The sequence below is a fragment of the Macrosteles quadrilineatus genome, unplaced genomic scaffold (genome assembly GCF_028750875.1).
Source record: "Macrosteles quadrilineatus isolate MER2022 unplaced genomic scaffold, UCM_ALF_1.0 Scaffold_7__1_contigs__length_78375512, whole genome shotgun sequence".
Lineage (NCBI taxonomy): Eukaryota > Metazoa > Arthropoda > Insecta > Hemiptera > Cicadellidae > Macrosteles > Macrosteles quadrilineatus.
Genome location: NW_026542600.1, coordinates 60,969,313 through 60,993,903, shown reverse-complemented (window position 1 = coordinate 60,993,903; position 24,591 = coordinate 60,969,313). Strand labels below are relative to the sequence as shown.

At 32.1% G+C, this 24,591-nt stretch overlaps 1 protein-coding gene across 2 annotated transcripts; it reads right to left on the bottom strand.

Annotated features, from left to right (window-relative positions):
• Positions 1-10,725: 10,725 nt before the first annotated feature.
• LOC128998280 (natterin-1-like) lies at positions 10,726-23,118 on the bottom strand. 2 transcript variants are annotated; one of them, XM_054424341.1, is made up of 6 exons: positions 23,041-23,118; positions 20,419-20,511; positions 17,426-17,575; positions 15,635-15,876; positions 14,997-15,140; positions 10,726-11,207 (listed from the first exon to the last, which is right to left on the bottom strand). In XM_054424341.1, exons 1-6 carry the CDS (start codon positions 23,045-23,047, stop codon positions 11,121-11,123), a joined length of 723 nt encoding a protein of 240 aa, XP_054280316.1. In that variant the 5' UTR covers positions 23,048-23,118; the 3' UTR covers positions 10,726-11,120. The 2 variants fall into 2 exon arrangements, with proteins under 2 accessions (XP_054280316.1, XP_054280317.1); XM_054424342.1 differs by lacking the exon at positions 17,426-17,575.
• Positions 23,119-24,591: the final 1,473 nt, after the last annotated feature.

Below are 24,591 nucleotides of genomic sequence, written 5' to 3'. Positions count from 1 at the left end.
TCATGATAAACTTGTTACGACTTTATTTGATAGTAAGTTACACTGTTTTTTAATCAGTTTTAGTTGATTGACATCAATTGCTAGGAATTAGGATTCTGGAAAGCCGTTGATTATTTGCAAACGCAAAGCAGGGTTTAAGTTTTTGATTGTTATTTGTATGAAACATTGTTAATAAAGAGGTGATTTCCCAATGGTTTTTTTTTATTTTCAAGATCGTGAATCTACATACTGTATTTAACATACCAACATGAAATTTGTGATAATTGTTTTGAAGCTGCCATGCATCCGGTAACCATGTTTAAGGTGTCATTGGATATGTCTTGTGCAGATATTTTAGGGCAGATGCTAGGCTTGTAGATTTGCCATCAAACAAAAAATGTTGGAAATTCCATGAGGGCTCTGCCCCAGTGGTCTTCAAAGTTCCCATGTTATTCATAGGGATAAAATGATTGTTTGCATTTCAACAGATGAATACTTTGAAATTTACACTAATAATTGAAACAAATTGTTTTAAAAAAATTCAAATTAGTGGAAACATGATCTATAAGTGTTTATTAGGTTTGTTGAAAATATGAAAATGTACTCTGCTTTTGTGGTAAAAAATTTCAGTTCTCTAAATATAACAATTGCAGGCCGGTTTGTCCCGCTGTTGAGATTTTAATGATTTATTTTTGCTTTACCGACAACTTGTGCCAGTTCCGCTACAATTTCAATGAACTTATTGTACGTCTCCATTTATATAGCAAACAATAGACTGTGACGGTTTCAATGAGTAATTAGTCAGAGAAAAGGGTAGAGAAGACTCTGATTAACTTCTAATCAACTTCTTTTTCAGCTATTGAATCTATTAAGAGGTTTTACTGTTTTATCAAACGTAACTTTGTAAGACTTTCCAAAGCTAACTAAACAAAAGGTTAATAGATCAAAAAACAACAGTTTGTAGATTAATTTTGTAAAATATCTATAAAGAAATAAAACTTCACAGTAATATATGTGGTTTACATTCTTTTTTGATATTACAGTAGCATTATTATACAGAGTGATTGAAAAGTCTGGGTACTGCATAATATTTTTTTTACAACATATGTTATACAAGTTGGTACACTGTTACTGGCCATAAAACACTATTTTACTACAACTTTCCAATCTAACGTAAAGCCTCAGTTGGGAACCGTCAAGAAGGAAAAGTTTTGTTCACAAAACTCAATTTCGTTATGACTTTAAGATTTAATCGTTATGACCCTTTTCGGACCGCTAAGTGAATATGTAAAAACGTGTCATCTATAATAATTGTTCCGGCTTACTACTTAAAACTACTCCTATTAATAAATGTATGAAATAAATTCATTCGATGCTCTAGAACTGCTCTGTTAAAATGATATATAAATCAGTATAAGATTACGTCCTATTTTAACCACTCTAAGCGTTTTTATGGACAACTACTACGTATAATTAAACAAACATCACAGCTAATATTTTATAAACGTCTGTATATACATATGTATGACATAAAACACGTTTTAGTATACTGTTTTTAAATGTATAGGCCTATAGATAGTAATAATAGTAGTACATTTTAAACTAAATAGAATGTTCAGGCAGTTAATAAAATATAAGATCATTGGCTATGTGTAAATGTTGTATGCACATTTTAATTAGAGTTAATTAAAAAAATTAAAACTTAAGCTTCATTTTTTACTCTTGTGAAACGTGTGTAGTTGGCTGACACCCTAACTCTTTGGGCACTCAACATACACACTGAAAGGAAAGTACGTCATAATTTTATCAAATGTGGTAGACACAGTTTGGTCCAAAGCTAGTTGTATTATTTATTTAAAATTAATTTACTGCTGATATTTCAGCGATAATGTTTACAGCACTGTCCATAGCATTAGCCACAACCAATAACATACAAGGGTAGCAAACTATATCATCGTGTTATTGTGTTATATTATTATGTTAACATAAAAATTATAACATTAATCGAACAACAATACACTGCTACAATATACAACAGAATCTGTTAACTAAAACTTAATTCTCACCTCTAACTTTTATACATGCAATTAGTTTGTTAGGATATGAAAAGTAGAAAATTGACATATACAACATACACTTTTTACTTCATGCTATTATTATAAATGGGCATTACCATAATTAAATTGGATAAATACGGATACATTAAAAATAGATATAACTCCGTTTCGTGTTTCTATTTTGCGTACAATAATTACTAAACTTTTTGTTTTTTACCTCCTATTGTCACAAGAATTTTGTTGAGTATTAAATTTTTGGATAGAATAATATCATAAAAACTTTAACATTTGTAGAAATAATTTACAATTACGGGGATCCGCCACCACCAAATCTAATTTTTCTATTTAAGCTAATATTTCTCTTTGTTCTCTTATTTTTACTTAAATACCATTAATATTACAAAATATGAACAAAATATGAAAAAATTCTAAAAAGATTTACCTGTTTACATACAGTATGTAAATTTGGAGGGAGGGGGAGAAAAACTAGAATAACTTTTTTATTTATTGAGATATTTTTTAAAAGATAACATTTACATGTTCCTAATAACCTACTATAACTTTAATGGTATAATTACCATGGTAACACAACTGTTACAAAAATTACAGCAATTTCCACAAAGTGTAAAAAATTTCACCTATATTTAAAAAATATATATATTTTTAAATACATTTATTTTTAGGTGTACAATGTTGATTATACCATTAAATTAATCAATCAAATCATGTTCAAAGTTCGTGAACAGCTGGTCTGCCCATATCAGCTGTTTTCTGAATCAGCTGATTACATATTATATTCATATAGCTTAGGTGCACCATAGCATACAAAATGTTAGTGTTTACAATATCTGTATGTAATAAATATAACTTTGACATAAATTAAAATCATTCAAATAATTAATGGGGAATATAGAAATGTTTTTTTCTCAAAAAAATACTAATAATCTTAAAATTTAACACTTTGTTCTGTGGTCAAGGTATCAATAGTAAATATGGTCAGATATGCATGAAATTTCACATCGATATTGTTAAAAGCATAAACAATAAGGAAATGTCATTTTTGAACAATTGTAAGAAATTAAAAAATTAAAACACCCAATTTAGTGATGGTGGGTCCCCTTAACAACTCAACATGAAAATCAACCCAGAACTCAGATGAAACATTTTCAAATCAACATATTTATTAATATTTAACGATCATAGTCAGTCAAATCATGTTTAACAACTATGCAACGCTAACAACCATAATGTTTCTAATTAAATACAACATTTTAGATAAACAACTATAAAATTCTTAAAAAAACATAGTTTTTTTTTAGTTAAATAAATATGTTCAAACCAAAAATCTAGCTTGAGTGTCTCCGATAAAATTTGAAATGGAAGCTGTACGACACGTGTTTATGGAGGAAATGATTTCCTAATCTGATTGGCACATTTCTCTGGGGAAAATGTTCTTCCACACATACACTGCCTCGAGAAGGGTAATTCAATGTCTCTGCTTCTCTAGAAGCTGTTTATTTTAATCAGCTTCAAGGGTAATATAGGTGTGTAGTAACATTTAATATTTACAAAACTTATATTTTAATGTGTATTTTTAGTTTGTGTATTGTTATATTTCACATGACTAATCCATCCAGTACAATCCATTTCTAAAAATATAACTTATAAGCCAATGTGATTAACTCAGGAGTAAAAGCCACGTAAATGTTTACTTTTCAGTAATATAACTATTTAACCGGATTTTTTAAGAAAAAACCAAAGTACTTTTTTACAATGTGCCATCTGAAGATCCAATGACCAATGAAGGACGGTTGATATTTGTACACAACGTTACAAATTCGATAATTTTTTTTATATATACTTTCAGATTTTACTGTAGAAACTGATGTAAAGTTAAAGTCGTCATCATACATTGAAAGGACTGTCTTATTACATACTGAGGTTGGACTGTAGATGGTTTATATGTTACATTAAAAATAGTAATTTTACAGCAGCATTACGTGTGTATAAAAATTACTCCTACTGGCCACTTGTGAGATTATATTTGACATTTAACTCTCTGGTAACACATTTATTAAGAAAGGTTAATTTAGAGTTTAAATTGTAACCGTATGTTTATATAGCTGATTTATATTTTTGGAAATGCTTAGTTATAATATTACTAGCCTTGTTTAGTATTATATATTAAAGATTGGTAATAATACTGAAGGTGTTACAGTATTGTCAAAAACAACATTATTTACCTGCTAAGTAGCCTTTACCTACACATAAACTGTCGCTTTAATATTTCTGACATGTCATAAGCATTTAATTGGTTGTTTAATAGTAAACGCAATGCACAAGGTTGCAAATTATACCAACATCATCATCATAAATCTACAAGGAAAATTTCCAGTGGTTCAGGACCTAGATATTACGATGAAGAGCACTTCACAATAGTGAAGTTCACTAAACATTACTCCCATAACCTGATTGGGAATGTAAGAAAGCACGTAGTCAGACAGTAATAATCGTGCATAATCCCCCAGCTTTCTAAACTCTTCTTTCTAACTCAGCTTTACCGTCAGCAAAGATGTGACGTCATTTCCTGTAGAGTTATACTAGGAATAAAGGATGTTTACAAGCTTCAAAGATGCCGCCTTTCACGTACATCGCAACAGTAGACGATAGTATTAATTTGTTTATGGAACTAAAAGATTGCCCTTGAATACAGGTAAATGTAACAAATATAATATTTATAAAATTTAAAATAGTATTGGAATAAAGTAAAATGTGTTCAAAAGGTCTTGTATTGGTAAATACTTTGATATATGCCTATTTATCATCACTTCATATTGTATGTTCAACAAATCTCCATCTTTTTATAACTATTAATTATAGATTGTGAAAAAGTGCTGAACAATGAACAAGTCATGTGTAAGCTGAATTGCTGAATTGTTACAGGAAAATCGTAAAGTGTATTGCATCAATGATTTAAAGTTATTCACATTTGATTATGACGTGCTTGTTCACAGTATTTTTTAAATTGACTATCGTCTTTGCAAACAAAGGTTAAAGAGAACATTCACAAAACTTGACATTTTAAATTATTTTTTTTATTATTATGGAGAACCTGTAAACTGCTTTAGTTTACTTGTTTATGGGTATATTTAAAAACAAATTGGCAATTTTATTTATTGCATAGACTATACTATTAACATTTCAAATGTTTCCCTTCCCTGTAGCAGCAAACTTGAGTATTTATTAAGCCTAATGTCATTTAAGTAGGGAATACATTTATCATGTAAAGACATATTTAAGTTAAAATACAAAGAGACAAGTCTAAATTTTTTAGTCTGCAGGCTACTGCGGCGGGAGTTATTATTCTAAAACGAACAATATCTTTATGGGAATACAATGTCTGCTTACGTCAACAATCAAAGGTTTATCTTATTCAAACTGACCTAACTGAAAACTTCACTACGATTTTATCTCCTTTGTAACAAGATATAGAGGTTCTAATAACTTTTAAAACGTCTGTTTGAGCAATTGTCTTAAATCTACGAGTATTTACTTATATCGATTGTTAATGTGCGTTTAAGTGAGTTCACCTGTTGGAAAATTGCTAAAAAAGTCAAACACAATTTTCAAAATCCTTTCACATCAGTCCAGTCACAGTTGCATCCGTAATTACTCAGTCAACTGTCTGTCAGTTGGTTTCAGTCAGTCTTTTTAACTTTATTTACAGTAATTTTACAATCAAAAATCTTTTTCTAAAACACAATATTCTATCAGTTTTTCATCGTCCATCTTGATGATGGTTATTAACAGTATTTAAAATACAGTTTCAGCTCATTTTTTTAGATAATAAAACCACTTTTGTTTGAATGTCAATACATACATCACACGTTCGTCAGGCGGCCGAACAATCCCGAAATATCGGTGGTAAGAAAAATTTGGAATTGACTGACGGACGCGGGCAGAACGACCGGACATGCGTCGGGACTGTACCGGACGATTGTAGATAGCAAGTCGTTTAAAGATTAAAGTATCATTTTGTTTATGCTACGTGACTGATATGACTGAACTGTGATGTGCCGGAACTGATGTATGTGAATCAATCTTAAAGAATAAGCTTGTAGTATTGTTGGAGATAATCATCTTTCATTTTGTCTGGTTCCCGATTAAAAACGTAATTGGAGTATCACATCATCCACTCCAGAACGTGCTCTGCAGTTAACGAAGACAGACCTTAACTTCTACAACTGTGGATGCCTTGAAATCACTTGTTAGTATGTGATCCAGTGACTTTTTACACTGATTATTCTTTTTGAAGTCAATTCCCGAGGTCAATAAATAAATCAGTATTATATTTTATACGCTTACACACCAATCACAAGTTTTTAGTTTAAGTACAAATAAATTTGGAATCACTCCTGAATTAATTAGTGGCTTATTATTTTTAGCTATTTATAACGTTATTTAATAATTAAAATATGCGTGGTCTACGTTCGGGTTGATTTAGATTGATTTTCGTATAAGAGCATTACTGACACAGTGTTACTAACATAACCTTGAGTTACCATTATATTCTGTTGAATACTAAAATATTATTATTTATGTCCCTTCTGAAATAGGCCTGGCATTACTCCATTGTGTAATATGTTTATTATATTATTATTTATGTCCCTTCTGAAATAGGCCTGGCATTACTCCATTGTGTAATATGTTTATTATATTATTTTATAAACCACGAACATATTGGGGAAAATTTAATAATAATAATTACAAGCTAATAGTGTTAATTCGCGCCTTGTGTACTGAAAACGTGTTGTGGACTTTTAAAGTAAGCTACCAAATCGTACAGGTAATAGAAAAATACAAATCATAACGAAGTTTGTATTTTGTAGCGAAGAATGGCTTTGCAAATTTTTTAACACGACCTTGGAGGAATTGATATTGATTAATTACCGTCAATGATGAATGAGTAATATCTCTCTTGGTTGACAATTGTAATTATATTCTTACATCCAAACAAAGTTTCAGTGATATTTTACTTTTTCTTCACATCCTTGAAATAAATTGTATGTATAAAGCTCATCCAAAGCAGGTATTTGCATATTAAGTCAGTCTATATTCATACGAACTAAGCCGATCTGAAACTGTGTGATTAATTTGAAAGCAGCTGATTACAATGATGTTCGTTTGAAATTGGTTTCATTACAATCTAAAATTTAGGTTGTATGTTTATTTTATACTTCTTTAATCAAGATCCGTTTATTCGTGAAAAAGGGTTGCATAATCTATCATATTTTTAAGCTGGGTAAAAGTTATGCGCAGACTAGGAACTATCTATATTAGTACATAATATATAATAGATTTATAGTAATAGGTATGTTTTAATTATCAAATGATGTGATGATAGTCATGATTGCTACTATGAGTATATAATTATAGGCTAACTTTTGTTAGACTTAAATTGATTTTTAAGTCACACAGATATGTAAACTGTATATCTGCCCCCCGTAGTTATGCAAATGCTTGACACTATGTCAAGAGGCAGATTATTAACAGTCCACGGGCACATAGAAGCCCTGTCAGGATGCTCAAAGACGGTATGCCATCAGCGTGTAGTTGCGCCCCCTTAATATTGATGCTTACACTGTTAATCTTCCTCATACGCTGACAAAAAATATTTTAAATGGAAAATACATTTTTAGCTACTAAAAATAGAAGATATTTTAGAGGCATAGAGGCCACACACACAAATAATATACCTTTTAGTGAATTTCCCTTATAGAAATTAAGGTATTTAATTAAAGATAATGGTGAATTTTAGAGGTATCTGATTAAATCTAAAGGAGAAACTTAAATAGAAAACGAATACGTACGGGGTTAACTTAGATCACGTACTCTCTTTAGAGAAACATACCAAAATAAATCGCCGGGAAAATTACTCACTTCTCTGGCTCCCAGTGTTTATTTAATGAGAAATTTAGAATTTTGAAACTATCGAAATCGTCTTTCTGCTCCCTAGACCCACCTTTAATATTTCGGCTGGTTCCGACCAACCAATCTTGTAGAACACCCTACCAGAAATAAATTTCCTTCCGGCATCCATCATTACAAACTACATACTCGGCTGCTGAAACGAGTTTTTAATGACCAATCAAACAGCAGCAGACCCATTTGTAAGCCCCAAGGATCTGGCTTTGTAAATCTGCTTCACGACGATTTGGGTAGTTTCAAATTCTAGATTTCTCTTTAGGGAACATACCCTGGACCATTTTTGTGACTTTGGAGCTACAGCTTCATGTTAAATATATATGTTTTTTTGTTCTCTTAATAATTTAATTTCACTGTATTGGTAGGTCCTAAGGCTATGTTAGGATGACAATTGGTACCTCGTTGCCCACGGAAAGGCTTCGCCTATGTGGGGAACTATGGGAACTATACAGTATTTGAAGATTTATATGTTTTATGTGGTTTGCTCCTTTTATATTTTCAGCTGTTACGTCCTATAACCTTTCTCCTGAGTGTATTAAAGCAAGCTCAGACATCAAAGTATTTAGCAAATTAACCCGAAATTACTTACTTGCAATGGATGTAATAGACACACTGTTTGCCACATTCCTTTAGCGATAAAGTACAAATATTCTAAATTGTCTTTGTATGTATTTCAAGTTAGAATCTACGTTTAATTCAAGGCTGTAATAATTGTTAAGGATATCCTAAACAGTAAGCATGACTGACAGGGTAGGTAGGGTTGATTTCCGACTGATCCGGTAAGGTTTTGCTTGATAGTGTGTTGTGTAAAGGTGTTAGTGAAACCTTAGTTTTTATCTTTTTAATTTTTTTAACAAAGCTGCCTATAAGTTTTTTAGTTTTATAAGTTTTTTAGCCTGTGAGTTTGTTTTTGTAAGTGGTACTGGTGAAAACCTAGACTTTCCAGGTACGAGTTGTGCTATTTACTAAAAATGTTTATTTCCCGCATAGGACCTATCATCTGAGGGCTTTATTTTTCGATGATAATGAATTAGATATGTTTATTGAGTAATAATTATACTATCTTTTGCAGAGTTAAAATATAATATCATTATGATCAACTTCATTGTAAAATAACACATTGTATTGTATTTTAAAGAACAATAAAGAATTTTAAATTCAATTCAAATAAATTATTTGGACTAACTCGACCACACAACCTAGCAGCATTCACTTAGATTAGAGAGCACGGGTTGTTCTTTATATTTTCTCCAATTAAAAACTACAATGTGTACACCAATATTGTTGTAACAAGTAAGTGTTTTTTTTTACACATTTAAGGCGGAACATACAATATTTTATTTCAGATCTTTACGTTTAAAAAACATGATCTTAAGAGTTGACATTTCCTTTGTTGTGCACTGACTAGGGTGTAGCTTTAGCTAAAAAATTCAGGTCAATAAATTTAATTTACCACTGGGATGTGGTGTCGTCCTTCAGGGCTCCCTTTGATCACTGTGGGGTCGGAGGGGTTGGGGATGATCAATTATACAGGCAGTTGCGTTCATCACACATTGCTCTCTATGTTATCAAACTATATTTTAATGTTAGCCTTAATATCAACTGTTCCAAACCTTAATGCTATAATACAGAGGTTTTTAATCTTTTGATGGTTCTGATGTAATTGAAGGTACACAACAAACTCATCCATTAAGATTTGTAAAAATTGTACATCATTATAGTGAGAGTTATCATAAAAAACATAGTTTTTTTTGCGATGAACCTGATCAGCAACACGATGCATGATCCTTCTATTATGTAAATTAAGACCTATTCTTGAAGAGGGTAAGCTAAAACATCTTGATCTATCATCTATTTCCTTTTTTATATTAAATACAATTAAAGATATTTACATTTTGATTTTTGTTTGGATTCTATATTATTGTGAATGATAAGATGCTGGTCACACATGATGAAATTGGGTCATGTCCAAACCTATTGTTTTTATATATGGATCTATGATTTATGATTTTAAAATGTAAGAGTATTTAGAATCTTTTTAAATTAACATGTGAACCTATGATATTGAGACATATACATGTTTTGGACAATAGCCTATGTACCAACTACTATTATGATAGAAAAAATACAGTTTTCTAAGCTTTTTATTGCTATATATCTGCTCTCAGAATGATTCTTTCTCACTTTGAGTACACGCAAAACTTCACGTTTGATGGATGAAGATTTACGTGAAATCGCTCCCTTTTGTAACTGACAAGTGAAACCTCGGGTTAAAAGACTCGTACGTGACAGAATAAAACGGCGCAGGAGTTACAAGTTATGAATGGTTATCACTGTAGAGGTGTATTTAATATTTTGTTCATGACATTCATACTTGCAAACCACGAACATTTAAAAATAATAATAATCTATTTTTAAAATAAATTTTATTTTTGTTAGAATGTTGGAACTTGGAACATGTATATGCTTAACCAATGGCAGTATTTTGTTGTTTAGAAAGGTGTATTATTTTATTACAAACTGTCATATATGACTGTGAAGTATCGCCAAATTATCACTAATATTCGATTATTAAATGATATAAAATTAAATAAATGAAGTAAGTAAAGCAATTCGTTTATTTAAGAATTTAACAATTAAAATTCTAATTTATAAATCTTGTGTTCATTTTAATGGATTGATTAGGAAATAAGAATACTAACGATAATATATTAATATAATATAATTGTTGTAAGATACATATTATAAATATTTCTTCCTTTTAATTTAGGGATTATTATTTGTAATAATTCCCTCATTTAGCTTGTGTCATATTAATAATTCAACTAAATTATGTTCATAAGTTGTATATGTGTTTTCTTTATACGATTACCAGAATACAAAAAAGCAGGTTATGACATATTTACTTACTTGGTGGGTTCTTACTAAAACATTATATCTTTTAACCAAGATAATTCCAAATTATTTATGTATATAATTCACTTAAATCCGTAATGGTAATTATTTGAACAATTGAAAACAAAATGCAATAAAAATATCAATATTAATAATTTAGTTAAAATCTATGTTAATTCTTTGAATCCCAATTCTGTTTCATCGTTAGTTCAATATCAGAACTTCGTAGGCATGGTATTTTATCTCATGGCCTCCGTATGGTATGTACAGGCATCTGTGACTTGGTTGGATCTGAAAAATATAAAAATGTGTTACAGTATTCAATAGTTTTAAAAATTTTCTTCCTTACATTTGTCGATACTTAGTCGTTATAATCTTCGTGGTATACAATATCACTAAAGTAAAAAATACCCCCGCCGCAGCAAACCTGCCGTCTAAGCGAATTTCCATTTGGCTGAATTGATTTTCAATCGATCTATTTAAATAGCATTAGGTTTAACGAGTACCTAGGTTTGCTGCTACAAGGAAACTAATAAAGTGTGTATTTTAAGTAAAATAATTATTGCTTAGTAGAAAATGAATACATTTGCCAAGTTTGATCAAAAGATATCCATAAACAAGCAAACTACAACATTTTAAAATATTCTCCATAAGAATAACATGGGAATTTTAAATTTACAATTTTTTTAGTTTTCTCCGTAACCAATAACCGTACAAAAACACTTTGATATACTGAATTGTTTGTTTTTTTAAGCTCTTTAAGAAGGTTTAGAGAAAAATCGGGAAATTTTGTGTTTTGAGGGTCAAAAGTGAGAAAAACCAATTTTTACCCCATAAAACCCCCCATAAAACCCTGTTCCCATGGTCCGATCATGCTGGATCGCGAACTCATTCAAGTTTATCCCGCCTTACACCTTCAAACCAAATTTCATCAAAATCGGATAAAAATTACTCAAGTTATCGTGTTGACGGACACATATATATATAAATCTATATATATATATATATATCTATATATATATACATATATAAAAATTTGAACGAATGGTGTTTTTGGCCTCTGGGGACATCAAAATGAAAAAGTAAATCGGTCCCGGGCCTAAGTCTTACCATGAGACCTACGGTAATAGCTACTTCCCTGTAGGGAAATTCGCTAATAGAGTGGTTGCATGGTTTATAAACACACGTAAATATTATAAATAAACTGTATCAGCAATCTGTCACATACTTTCTCCTATTGGCTGATCAACGACCCTTATAATGGGTAAACGGTGGGAGTAACTGATATTTTACGGGTAAAATCACAAAAATATAAATAACTTTTGAACTGCACATTTTACAGCACTAGGCATTGTTCCATCCTATTTAGGATCATTAGTATGAAATGACCACAACATTTAAAACTTTAATCAAAACCTTCCAAAATAGTTTGTCAAAATTTAAAAAAAATGAAAAACCACCTGAATAACATGGATTAGTAGCCACATACCAAATGTCATCAAAATAGGACCACAGGTGTAGTTTGTAGCTTGATACACATCCGCACACACATACATACACACAGGTATCAATTACGGAACCATTTTCCACCAAAAACTCGAAAAATGACGAAAACAATACTTTCTCTGTAAACCATGTATAGGGAAAAGTGAAAATGCTAACTAACATTTAAAGTATTAACATGTTATCCGCAATGTAAAAGTTTCATTGTTGTGTATTTATAAACTTCTAAAGGCGTTTCCCCAATGTGTAAGATTATAAATCGAGTGATAAAAGGATTAATCATCGTATTATCTAATCCATGGATAGGCAATGTAAAATGGTAGGCTCCATCACTTGACAGAATTAAACCTAACACAACGACTTGTATTTAATATTTATGGAGTTAACGTTATTCAAATCCCATACCTTATTTCAGGATAGTGGACTAAACTTTTACAATGTTCAACACAATCATCAAGTACTGTTACGGTTAAGGGTTAAATAAAAGCATTCATAGAATAGTTAATATTTTGCAACCACACTTAACATTTAATTGTCAAACGTTTTCGTTTATCAAACATTCTCAAACAAACTTTGATAATTTGTAGGGTTTAAAATACAAACCGAAATCGTTTTTGCATTATACAGATACTCAGAAGTGTTGTTATGCTGTTCAAACGTATTTAAAGTGTACCATGGAAGGATTGAAACTGTTTATATATTTGCAGAAATATGATCATTTTATTCATCGGAGAAGTACTTGGAATTATTACAATAGAACATCTTTGAAGCCCTCTTAGGGATAGGCAAATCTTTCGATAGAGAGCTACAAACTGTGCTTATTTTATAAGAAATGGTTTTATATTTAGTGTGACTAATTAGATAAAGCCAGCTGTAATGTTATGAAATAGTTTATTATAGGATTAAGTTATCTACAGTGGATCATAGGCCTTCTTACTACTTATTAATTGTTTTGGATAATTAATACAGCAATTACACTGTTTCATTGAGACATAGTATGATTAGGCCTACAGTATAAACTCATTTAAGTAGAAAATCATTATTGGGCAAATGAAAACGTTTGCTTGTCGAGCGAACTATTATCATATTACTATATCTTCCATAGAAGTGTAACTCATCTAAAGAAGTGGCTTCATCTTGATATATTGTTTATGTGACAGCATACATAAATAAATGTGGAGCCGGTAAGGTTAGCTGTTGCAGAAAGCAGAGAAGATACAGCTATTGACATCTGTGGTGGATTCTTGGAACTATTTTGAACGGAGGATGGACGGCGTACGAATACTTTCACCATACGAACGTAACGAAGCCTGTGAGCTGTGACTTTTAAGCTGTAATAAAGGTAGTAATATACCCAATTTATCTCCTTTATCCATACATGGTAAATTAAATTGCTCGCTGTGAGTCAAATTCACAAAACGAAACCAGCACTTCAAAATTATTAGTCCCTTTTTCAAAGTGAAGTTGAAGTTTTCAATTTATTTTGGTAATATTACAGATATTTAATTTTTGAATTAGTTACCTTAAGCCTTTGGTCTTGCAGGATGAAGTTATAATTCTCCAATATATTTCACCACAATGTGTGGCATCTTCAGGGAGTCTTGAAGTGTAAATATGTAAATAGAACTTCAAGACTCCCTGAAGATGCCACACACTGTGGTGAAATATATTGGAGGATTATAACTTCATCCTGCAAGACCAAAGGCTCAAGGTAATTAATTAAAAAATTATTAAATATTCTAGTTCTTGCCACTGGGAAAATACATAAAATCATTATTACAGATAATTTTGATTTAAATTTGAATGCTGATCTATGTTACCTTTGGCTCCTGAAATTTCAAAACTTATAGAAAATGAAAATATTTATTAAAAAAACAAAATTAATCATGCGATATTGTAATATAGTTAAATAATTAATAAGACCTTTATTTAAATGCGAGTTTCATATACGAGTACAATAGTTTCCAAACCAACTCAAGTTAAAACTGAAAACTTAACTACCCTAGTATAATGGATTATACTGAAAATTCGCTTCAAAAATGACAGTTTGTGAACATGTAAAATGTGTTTTGCATTTGTTTTCGTTACTGAATGAGCTATAGGATTTAGATCATCTAATCTCCTGACGGATTCAATTATACAACTGTAGGTCGAAATTAGAAAAAGACCTTCCTCCAACCCAACAGCGGTCGGAGCGAGCACTACGGAGACAGATCTCCTCCCAGTACCTATGCACAGCGTTAAAAATGTTTTGTATTCTGTTAATACTTCATCTCTCAACCATTTTAATCATCAAATATTTGTTCTATTTGGTTTTAAATGCTAGAAAAAACTACTTGTTAGTTATTTTTATCTACTTTTACGAAGTTTTACATTATTTTTATTTTTTTTTTGTAAGTATAAAACCTTTGATTTTAGTTGGCTTTCACCTTTGACATTAAGCTCCTCTGGTACCCTTAACATAATAAATAGGGTCTTTGCGTTACTCCAAAAAAAGGAAGTTCTAATTTTGTTTTTAAAACTTTAAGTATACAAGGCAACCCCATATTTTAGTTATAGTGTATACTAGTCATGTACCTTCCCAGGAGTGAGTGTCCCATCATGCATTGTTCTACCCATGTACAAGTTTTCTCCATCCACAGTTTGTCCAATGACCATTGCCGCGGGTGGAACTCTTCCGTCACGATCTTCCTCCCATGCAGCGTGATGGCTGATCAGCACCTGTTTCATGGATGAAAATTAAATTTTGAACATAGATACTACATAGTTCTATGTTGACTACACATAATATATATCTCACACCTGCGTTTTGTTAAAAAAAAAAAAAAAAAAAAACTCATACAATAACAGTTTTTGATCGTATTTTTTCTGGGTTATTCGCCTTTATCCTGAAAGAGAATAGCGGAATTTTGGCCCACAAGATATCAACTGATTTCTTAACCTTTTATTTATCTCTGGTTTTTATCTGAAAACACTACGTTTATATTCTAAAAGATGTAATGGTAAATGTTGACCAGTCCCTGAATGTAACTGTCGAGTAAACATCAAGTTCTTGACTGTTACTTATCTGGCAAAGTGATATATGGTTCATGTACAATATCGGGATGTTTTCTACACCGTAGACCTCCAAAGCATGTGGATATCGCAGATTGTTCAATTCAAGGTGTAAAAGCAATGTTAATTTAAAGGATGTGACGAATATAAAATAACCTCACCTCAAACTGATGGACTACATGTTCCTTGCCTCCCCAAGGCACGTAAGCCTTGTGATGAGAAGGTGCGATCTTGGCTGGAAGCAAATCTCCTTCGTAGTAAGCTCTACCAGCGTACAGGGGACCTCCGTCCTTGTCTCTTCCTGCATGTACAGCGTGATATGGTATCTGGCCCGGCTCACAGTGGATCCAGTGGAATTCTCCTCTGCAATGAGACGGACGCTCCCATTGGTACCAGTCGTAACCTGCAAAAGGTAATGAGAAAGGCAAAACTTACACAATGGGTTTGGTTGGTAAAAAATGATACGACAGGCCTTTTCACAAAAGAACAGCGTTGAAACAAGTTAAACCTGCCTCTGGAACATATTGCAGGGAAATTTAGTAACAGTAACCATTGTTCAAGGATTGTGTAAGAAAATGTAACCAACAAGAAAGTCCTGGGAGAAGGTGACTCCAGCTTGGGACATTGTTGCAAAATCCTGGCCGAGCACCATGCTGCAATTATCCAAGCAAACACGTCTACTTCGTCAAGTAAGTCAGGTGAATATAAATAAGTAAGATGTGTCAGAACGAAGTAGTATTATGAAACGTGGATGAAAAACAACTGGATGATGTATTTAGTTATCTTCGGAATTTCCCAACGTTACAAACACACAAACGAACTTCAGATGAAGGTAAACTTACTCTTAACATGAAAATGTTGTGTTAAGAAAACATCTTCTGTCCGAAATATAGGGTACTAATTGAAGACCCAATTGAAGTGTTGTCCTACGGCCTGATTTTCTTACCACGTTGCTCCATCATTAAGCAGCATTTTGAGAATGTCAGCTTTTACCGAACAGTAATCAATATGTACGACAACGTAGGGGACTTGCAGTTTACACACATTTACATACACTTTGCTTTGAAGGCTACTGTGCTTGTGGTGGTTAACATTTTTAAGCTGTCAACTGAACCTAAACATCTACGCGATTGCCAGCAGGGAGGTCACAGTGTCCTAGCAGGGCATTTCAAATGTGTTAACCTCAATCTATGGAGTACGGTTGAGCAAAAAAACTGACAAAACATGAAAGTTTCTTAGAAGATTTTTTTTACGTTTGATATTCTTCAACCTTTAATTTGTAAGAGAATATATTTTGAGAGTAGTACAGTAAACCTCTTCTTTTAAATAAAAGAAACCCCTCCTTGGGCAGGTAGCAGCCCTAGAGGGGTCCTAAAGATATGTCTAAGTTAGTTTTTGCAATATTCAAGAAACGTTGGGACAGTCTAATCGATTGATATTCTGTTTACTGGTATTTAGTTTCCGACGTTCCCAACTATGAAATTGAAACAGGAGAACACAAGTTAACAAAACAAGTACAAGCAAGCTGGCTTCATATAGAAATATGTCTCCTGAATATCAGTTAATATAAAGTATGGAGTGACATTGTTTTTGTGGGTACCATAATCATGACTGGTGGAATGATTGTGGAATCAGAAAGTTATAGAAATCATAACCTCTTGTGTTTTGGGCATATTGCAATCATGCAATTTTAGTAACATTTTGCACCATGAACGCTTGTTGATTTCAATCTTTGTATATTACTAAATATTAGCATCAACAGCAGTTTCAGTGATATTGGACGTCTATTAAAGTATTTTTTTAACCCAGCATATTATATCAGACTGGCGAAATTGTGTTGGTTGCTCTTCTGTCAATCGTAGTGAATTCAAGGTTCACCGACATGGAATAGTTCAAGGGGTGTTAATTTTTATTTATACTGATTAACTCCCTCTCTACATAGGAATAACTACCTCTGTTGGGTGGTATCCAAGGGCCAGGGGGTGGAGGGGGGCACCCTCCTGAATACCCAGGGGGTTGGGGGTAGGGTCCCGTTGGACACTCATATCCGTACTGAGGAGGACCTGGAGGGCCGCCATAGTAGCCTCTGTCTGGTCCGTAACCTAGAATAGAAATTGCTATCTGGATGAATTGCATAGGAAGAACTACATCTTTCCCATTAAGTCCCCTCTGCATAGCAATAACTACCTCTGTTTGGTGGTTTCCAAAGGCTAGTGGGGGAAGGGGGGCACCCTCCTGAATACCCAGGGGGTGGGGGGAAGGGTCCCGGTGGACTCCCATATCCGTACTGAGGAGGCCCTGGTCGAGGATAGTAACCTCTGCCGGGTCCGTAACCTAGAATAGAAATTTCTATCTAGATGAAGTGCATAGAAATATCTAAAATCACCTACACCCCCACCTCAAAAACCTCCATACTAAGCAAATGCCCATATGTTGTGTTAACGTTGTATTCAAAGGCAACCATAGTAAACAAGGGATTGTACCCTAACAGTTATGGCCAGTGCAGACGGAAGAATATTGGCTCGATGAGGTTTTAGGTTTGATGCTAAAACGATAAAACTTGAGTGAAAAAGAACAACCCCCACTTTTTAGGGTACAACGAACGGATTCTCCTTCGAGAAAATATATTTTGGCTTCTGGGTACCCTGAGATGATCAGTAAAGTGGTTTCGAGCCTACTTATTACCATGAACACTACGGTAGCTTATACCTTCTTACGAGGAAGTTTGCTAGAATTCTTTGTGCTTTCCCAGCTTTACCTGGGCTTTGTTGTGGAGTTTGTATTGTTATGTTGGGATACTTTCTCGCCTGAGGACGGGATCAAATTCCAGAATAAGAAACGACGTGGACAGTTTTATTTTTTTATTGTGATTGAAAATTTCCATGATAAACTTTTTACATTTTCAGTAACAATGTGTCATGGCAGCCCAAGTAGTTCAGTTATCACCATCACTGAAGAAATATGTTATCTTCATAAGATTGGTGTTTAATCCACACAAACAATTAACTAAATTTGACATCATTGCCAATGTCAATAATGCACATGCAGTACACTAAAATAGAATAGTTCAGAATACTACATGATCAGTACCATGTATTGCATAAGAAATAACTCCAAATATAAGCTCTACCATTTTTAGTAGAGTGATGGTTAACTCGCAATTATCATAAAATAAGAGAAAAAAAGTGGATATTGTTGAAGTTTTCCTTGTGCATACTCAGGTACCACACAGGGTATCTGTATACAAACACTTTAGTCATTTGCCGGACGGACCGTCTGACAGGTGCAACACAATGTACAGAAATAATCAACATTTACTCTTAAAATCGATATAAATATTATAAAAATTCAAACAATACACACTTCTGAAGATAAAAATACCCCCGCCGCAGCAAACCTGCAGACTAAGTGAATTTTCATTTGCCTGATTTGATTTTTACTTAAAACTATTTCAAAAACATTAGGTTTAACGAGTACCTGGGGTGACGAGGACATCAAAAAGAAAAAGTAAATCGGTCCCGGGTCCAGGTCTTACCATAAGACCTACGGTAATAGCTTATTCCCTGTATGGGAAATTCGTTATAAGTCAACCTAACCAATTTGTTTAGGTATCATAAGTTTTTTTACACAAATTAAAACAGATCAGATTTTAAAACCTCGAAATATATTCTGGCAAGTCTGGTCAAACGCTCCGACCATTGAAGAACAAAAATTAAAGCTGTCTCGTGCTGCAGAAAATTAGCATTTCTTCAGGTAATATAACTGAAGCTGTAGTAATAGAAAACCAGTAAAACAACCTGGTAAAGTTTGTTAAACAACAGATAAGCTTTTAACAAAAATCAAGAAGGCTTAAAAAAACTGAATAAACTTTAGCACTGTAATACTTCATGCCACAAGTGTACACATATCAGCCAATGTGGCAAAGATAAGTGCAGTAAAATCCGTTGACGTAATGAAAACACTTGGCGCAGTAGATAGTGCAATATTTTTGTGTGCGTTGCACAACTCAGAAGACTGGGTTTGTCATTGGAATGATTTAGGTTATATTTGACAAATAAAACCAAACCACAAATGTAAATAACTTCACTTGATAAGATAACATAAAACTGGAAATTTTCCAAGAATCGATGACATCAGAGCTATGTTTAATCATCTCATTGACTAATGGAATGGTGATTTTAAAGTCAGACAATTGACATACTGATGTCACAGATCTATTCTATTGAATACAGTCATTCAACGGGTTAAACTGTAATACTAAGTTGATGCACGCAAATGGTAGTTGACAAAATATGTCATGGGGCAAAAACAAAGTTCATAATAAGGGGATATTAATTTGTATAATTTTTTAAATCAGACATAAGCTAGTCACGGTGCTCCTCATTTTTACTTATTTACAACTAAAAGTAGTGATTCTTCACCTATTTGATATTCGATCTTTTTTAACTTAGTGTCGTTTGATAGGAAATTTTAAATCCAAAATAAAAGTGTTTTGGCATTTTTAATCAAATTGGCATACTCTTAAACCGTTTAAGCTATACAAGTTAAATTGGCCGCCAATTAGAAATTTTAAATATGACCAACTTAATAGTTTTCTAACATAGAGTTTTTTTTTTCCATTCTAAGTTTATTAAGATTGTTTGGATCAATGAAATGATAAACATGTTATGTGGAAAAACTAAATGGTAGATATGCGGTTAATGATGCGTTTTTTAAATAAAAATACATTCTTGGTTCTCTCTCTATTTTGGTTTAAAGAACCATTTCTCGGAGTTTTACAATGTATTAACGGGGCCCCCTTAAATGTGCTTTAAACCGATTAAGGTGAGCAATAAATGAAATCTAATTGTAAAACTAATAACCATAGCTCATTTAATTCCATTTTAAATTGTTCTCAGTTTCAAAGTCAAAGAGTGGTTCAGAATGTGGCTAGTAATTGGTTTACCTCTGTTTGGCGGAGTCCATGAGCCCGGGGGTGGAGGAGGTCCACCCGGGTATCCAGGGGGTCCACCATAGCCACCACCACCATACCCGTAATCTGCAAATAAAATAAGTTAATATGAGAAGAAGAAAGTATTAAAATGGAGTAGACTGAAGAGTAGCATAAGTGAACCATTCATAATTAACATCATTGACTGTTCTAAAGCTAACCTACAGAATACTCCGTGGCCATGCTTCAGGATGTGATGAAGTACTTAGACTACACCATCTGCATCGAGAACCATAATATCCAGTACTCTACCTAGGAACAATTATGGACCAATATTAAGAAGGCTGAACGTGTACACTGTTATAGGACAGTATATTCCCCTCCCTTGTACATGTTATAGGTCGAACATTGAGCTACTTAAGACCAGAGGAGATATTCCTAACCGTAATACACGCTGCAGAAACAAAATTGACATTCCGAGATTCCGCCTCAAAGGAACAGTGAACTTTGATATTTTACTACAAGCTTCCCCCAGAAATCGGCATTTTCCGGATAAACCAAAACGTTTGCCAGGGTAGTACGAGATAGGCTTATTCAAAAAGCCTACTACTCCATAAAATACATCTTGACAACAAGTAGTAGAGTGCACATCACCTCAGTAGTCACCAACCAAGTTTTGTTTTAAATTTATATTTTTCCTTGTAAGCTAAAAGTTGTTTTTCTTTTTTGTGTGTTGTAAATACTGTAAGTTAGTTTCACTTTCAGCTATGTTAGTCAACAACGCATGAAAGGATCTATAGCAAGACAAGCTTAGACTAAACGTGTCCACGATTGTAAACTCACTTTCGTTTTGTCAATTTCATGTCATGTTATTATTACGTCAAACTAAATGCCAAATCAAACATGTTTATCCCAAAAAGTCAGTTTAAAAATAGTAAATACAAAACATACATCTATCAAGACGAATAATTGACCCAATAAAGTCTAGGTAACTTTAAAACTCTCGAATTGGCCCTGAACTATGTGACTGGTTGTAACCGATCGTCATTGTAACGTCCTGTATACATATATACCGTACTATAATAGCGCCAAGAAGTTAAATGATGAATACATGTTTAAGTACAAAACATACTATCATATCACAAAAAACACTACTACCATCATACGATTTTATACTGCCATGATCATCATATTATAAAATGTATTGATCATTGATGAAACTTTAAGAAACCAAGGCCTACATGATATTATGGACATCGATAAGGAATAAAATGTAAGTGGCTTCAATAATATTGCTCAAAGATATAACAGAACTCATTTTATAAGGATCAGGGAATTAAATTGTTGTGCAATTCAGATTTTAAAATTCACTAGTCCCAAAATTTTATGTATTACAACAAGCTTATACTCGAGTGAGGTAAAATCTACAAGCTTGTCTAACTATGTGTACAAGGATCGATTTTAAAATGATTTCTTCTAAACGTAAAAACCTTAAGTCTTAGTTTTAATTAAAAATTTATTTTAATTATGTTTTATCAAGTTTTATTTAAGTCACTATCTTAAAAAAAACACTAACTGTATAATCCTGAACTGTAATTATAATATATATTTCTTTATCCCTTCATACCTAAATGCATCTCATTGATAACAAAGGTGTGCTTATGTTATAATCATTTACGCAGTTGTAAGATTCGATTCAATGAGTTCAGAGGAGGATGGCTTATTAATCTTATGATTATGTCTTAATTCTTAAAAGTACATAATGTGACGTTCATAGATCGAAGCAGTTTTCTAAGTAGTAATAATAACCAAATGGTGATGTTGTGCACATATTTAAAAAAAATATATATTGGTTCTCATTCAATTATTGAACATTGGTCTCATTCGCTTTTGGAAATTAGAATTATTTAAAGTTAAGCCTCGTTATAGTTTCTTTATCAAAGAACTACTTTATTGAGATATGTTGTGTTGGAAAATTGATGTAATTTATTTAACTAGTTCAATTTCCAAACACAGGAACCATAAGGATAAAAGTTATACTTTTAGTTATAGTAAAGTTTTTTAATAAACATATTTCAATATAGCACCTAATTTATATTTAAATTAATTATATGATTTCTTGTGATTTTGTGGTAGTAATTGGATTAAAAAGGCTAGCTAAATTATTTTTATGTATTTCGATTTTAGGTGTTGATGTTAATATTTTATAATACCATTTCTAGTGGTAGTAAATTACAAATTAGTTACAAGCTGGATATGGAAAACAATCATTTCATCAAAGCGAAGCATGTATTGTCTTTTAAGAAACAGATAATTTTTCAAATTGCTCTTTTACATAAACTGTAATCAGCTTACAGCTTCAATCTTAACAAATTCTTTTCTCCATACTAATTCCGCACAATCTGGTATAACTAAAATCAATCTAACATTTATTGTGGTATTTTTATCTTTATTATAACAAAATTAAAATCTCATATATAAATAATGTACACCATATTTGTACGAACAATTGAAAATATTAATTTTATATCATCCATTGGGTTTAGAAATAACTTTTCTGGCATATGAAGTTAGAAAAACAAAATGAAAATAATATGTAAGAAAAATTTCTAAAATATTATTTTGGTGATGTCTTACCTGACATGCTTGCTGGTGAAAATGTAAGAGTGAAGCTCTTGGATAAACTACGACTCTTGTAGTCCTGTTATCAGCTGATTAGGCTTTTGAAGAGTCCCATGTCATGTGAGCGAGTCTGTGAGTCATATTGAGTCACGCCTTTTCACAACCATAATCTAAATCTTTCAATATTTAACTTTAGGAATTGAGTCAGATTGTAAAATTAGTTTTGAGATATATTGTAAATAGTTTTTCTTTCGGCGTAATCTTGCTGTATAAAAATTCACTAAAGCCAAGGAATTCGAGAATAAAGAGGTTTGTTTCTGAAAATCACACTATTAACGTGCGTTTTTAGTAAAAAATTATATTATATCAATTATTATCCTCAATAATATCGGGTAAAATATAAATATAAAAGTCATGATTCATACATGTGAATGATGTTCATCATTCAAGTATGATTCATACACATAGAGTTCCCAAAAGTTATTTTTCTGAGAAAAAAAAAATATATATACTATATTAATATTTAAAGGGTTTAATAAAATTATATTAAGTGTTCTTTAGAGTATGATGTTTAGTTAACTTAAAAATCAACGTACTGTTCAGCATTGATTAGTTTGTTGTGAGCATCCTACGAAAAAATAACTTTTCCATAAGACTACACAATTGGGTTGTTATGATTTTAATGGTAACGTTGAGTCTTGAGATGTTATACACAAGATTAAGTAAGTGACTTATTGCACAGGAATAATATAGGTTACAACGTTAAACATCTTTTACTAAACAAATAGTAGGGAATGTATTTTTTAAACCAATACAAGACTCTTAAATATAAAATACCCCCGCCGCAGCAAACCTGCAGACTAAGCGAATTTCCATTTGACTGATTGGATTTACACTGAAATGTCTACTTAAAAATATAACATTTATTCCCTATTTAAATAGAATTAGTTTAACAAGTACTTAGGTTTGCTGCATCAGGGAGGGTAAAACTGTTTTTTTTTTGTAAAATGTTAATAGTTAGTTAGAAATAAAACCATTTTCCAAATTTGATCAAAATATGTTAATAAACAAGCAAACTACAACAGTTTACTTATTCTCCATAAGAATAACATGGGAATTTTAAATTTACAATTTTTTGGAATTTTCTCCGTAACCATTAGGCGCGTAATAACGCTTCAATATACTAAATTATTTGTTTTTTTAAGCTCTACAAAATGGTTTGGAAAGAAATTGCTAAATTTTATGTTTTTTGGGTCAAAAATGGGAAAAACCTATTTTTACCCCATAAACCCCCTGTAAACCCCCGTTCCCATGGTCCGATCATGCTGGATTGCGAACTCGTTCGAATAAACGTAGGTTTACACGTTTGTACCAAATTTCATCAAAATCGGATCATTTTTGCTCGAGTTATCGCGCTAACGGACACATATATATAAATATATATATATTTATATAAATATATAAATATATATATATATATATATATATATATATGAATTTTAACGGATGGTGTTTTTGGCCTCTAGGGACCTCAATACGAAAAAAAAAATCGGTCCCGCGTCCAGG

Coding starts and splice junctions, on each gene's coding strand:
- LOC128998280 (XM_054424341.1), bottom strand. Junction 15,877..17,425: donor TTGGATACCACCCAACAGAG/GTAGTTATTCCT, acceptor TACCTTTTGCAG/GTTACGACTGGTACCAATGG. Junction 11,208..14,996: donor GGACACTCACTCCTGGGAAG/GTACATGACTAG, acceptor TATATTTTTCAG/ATCCAACCAAGTCACAGATG.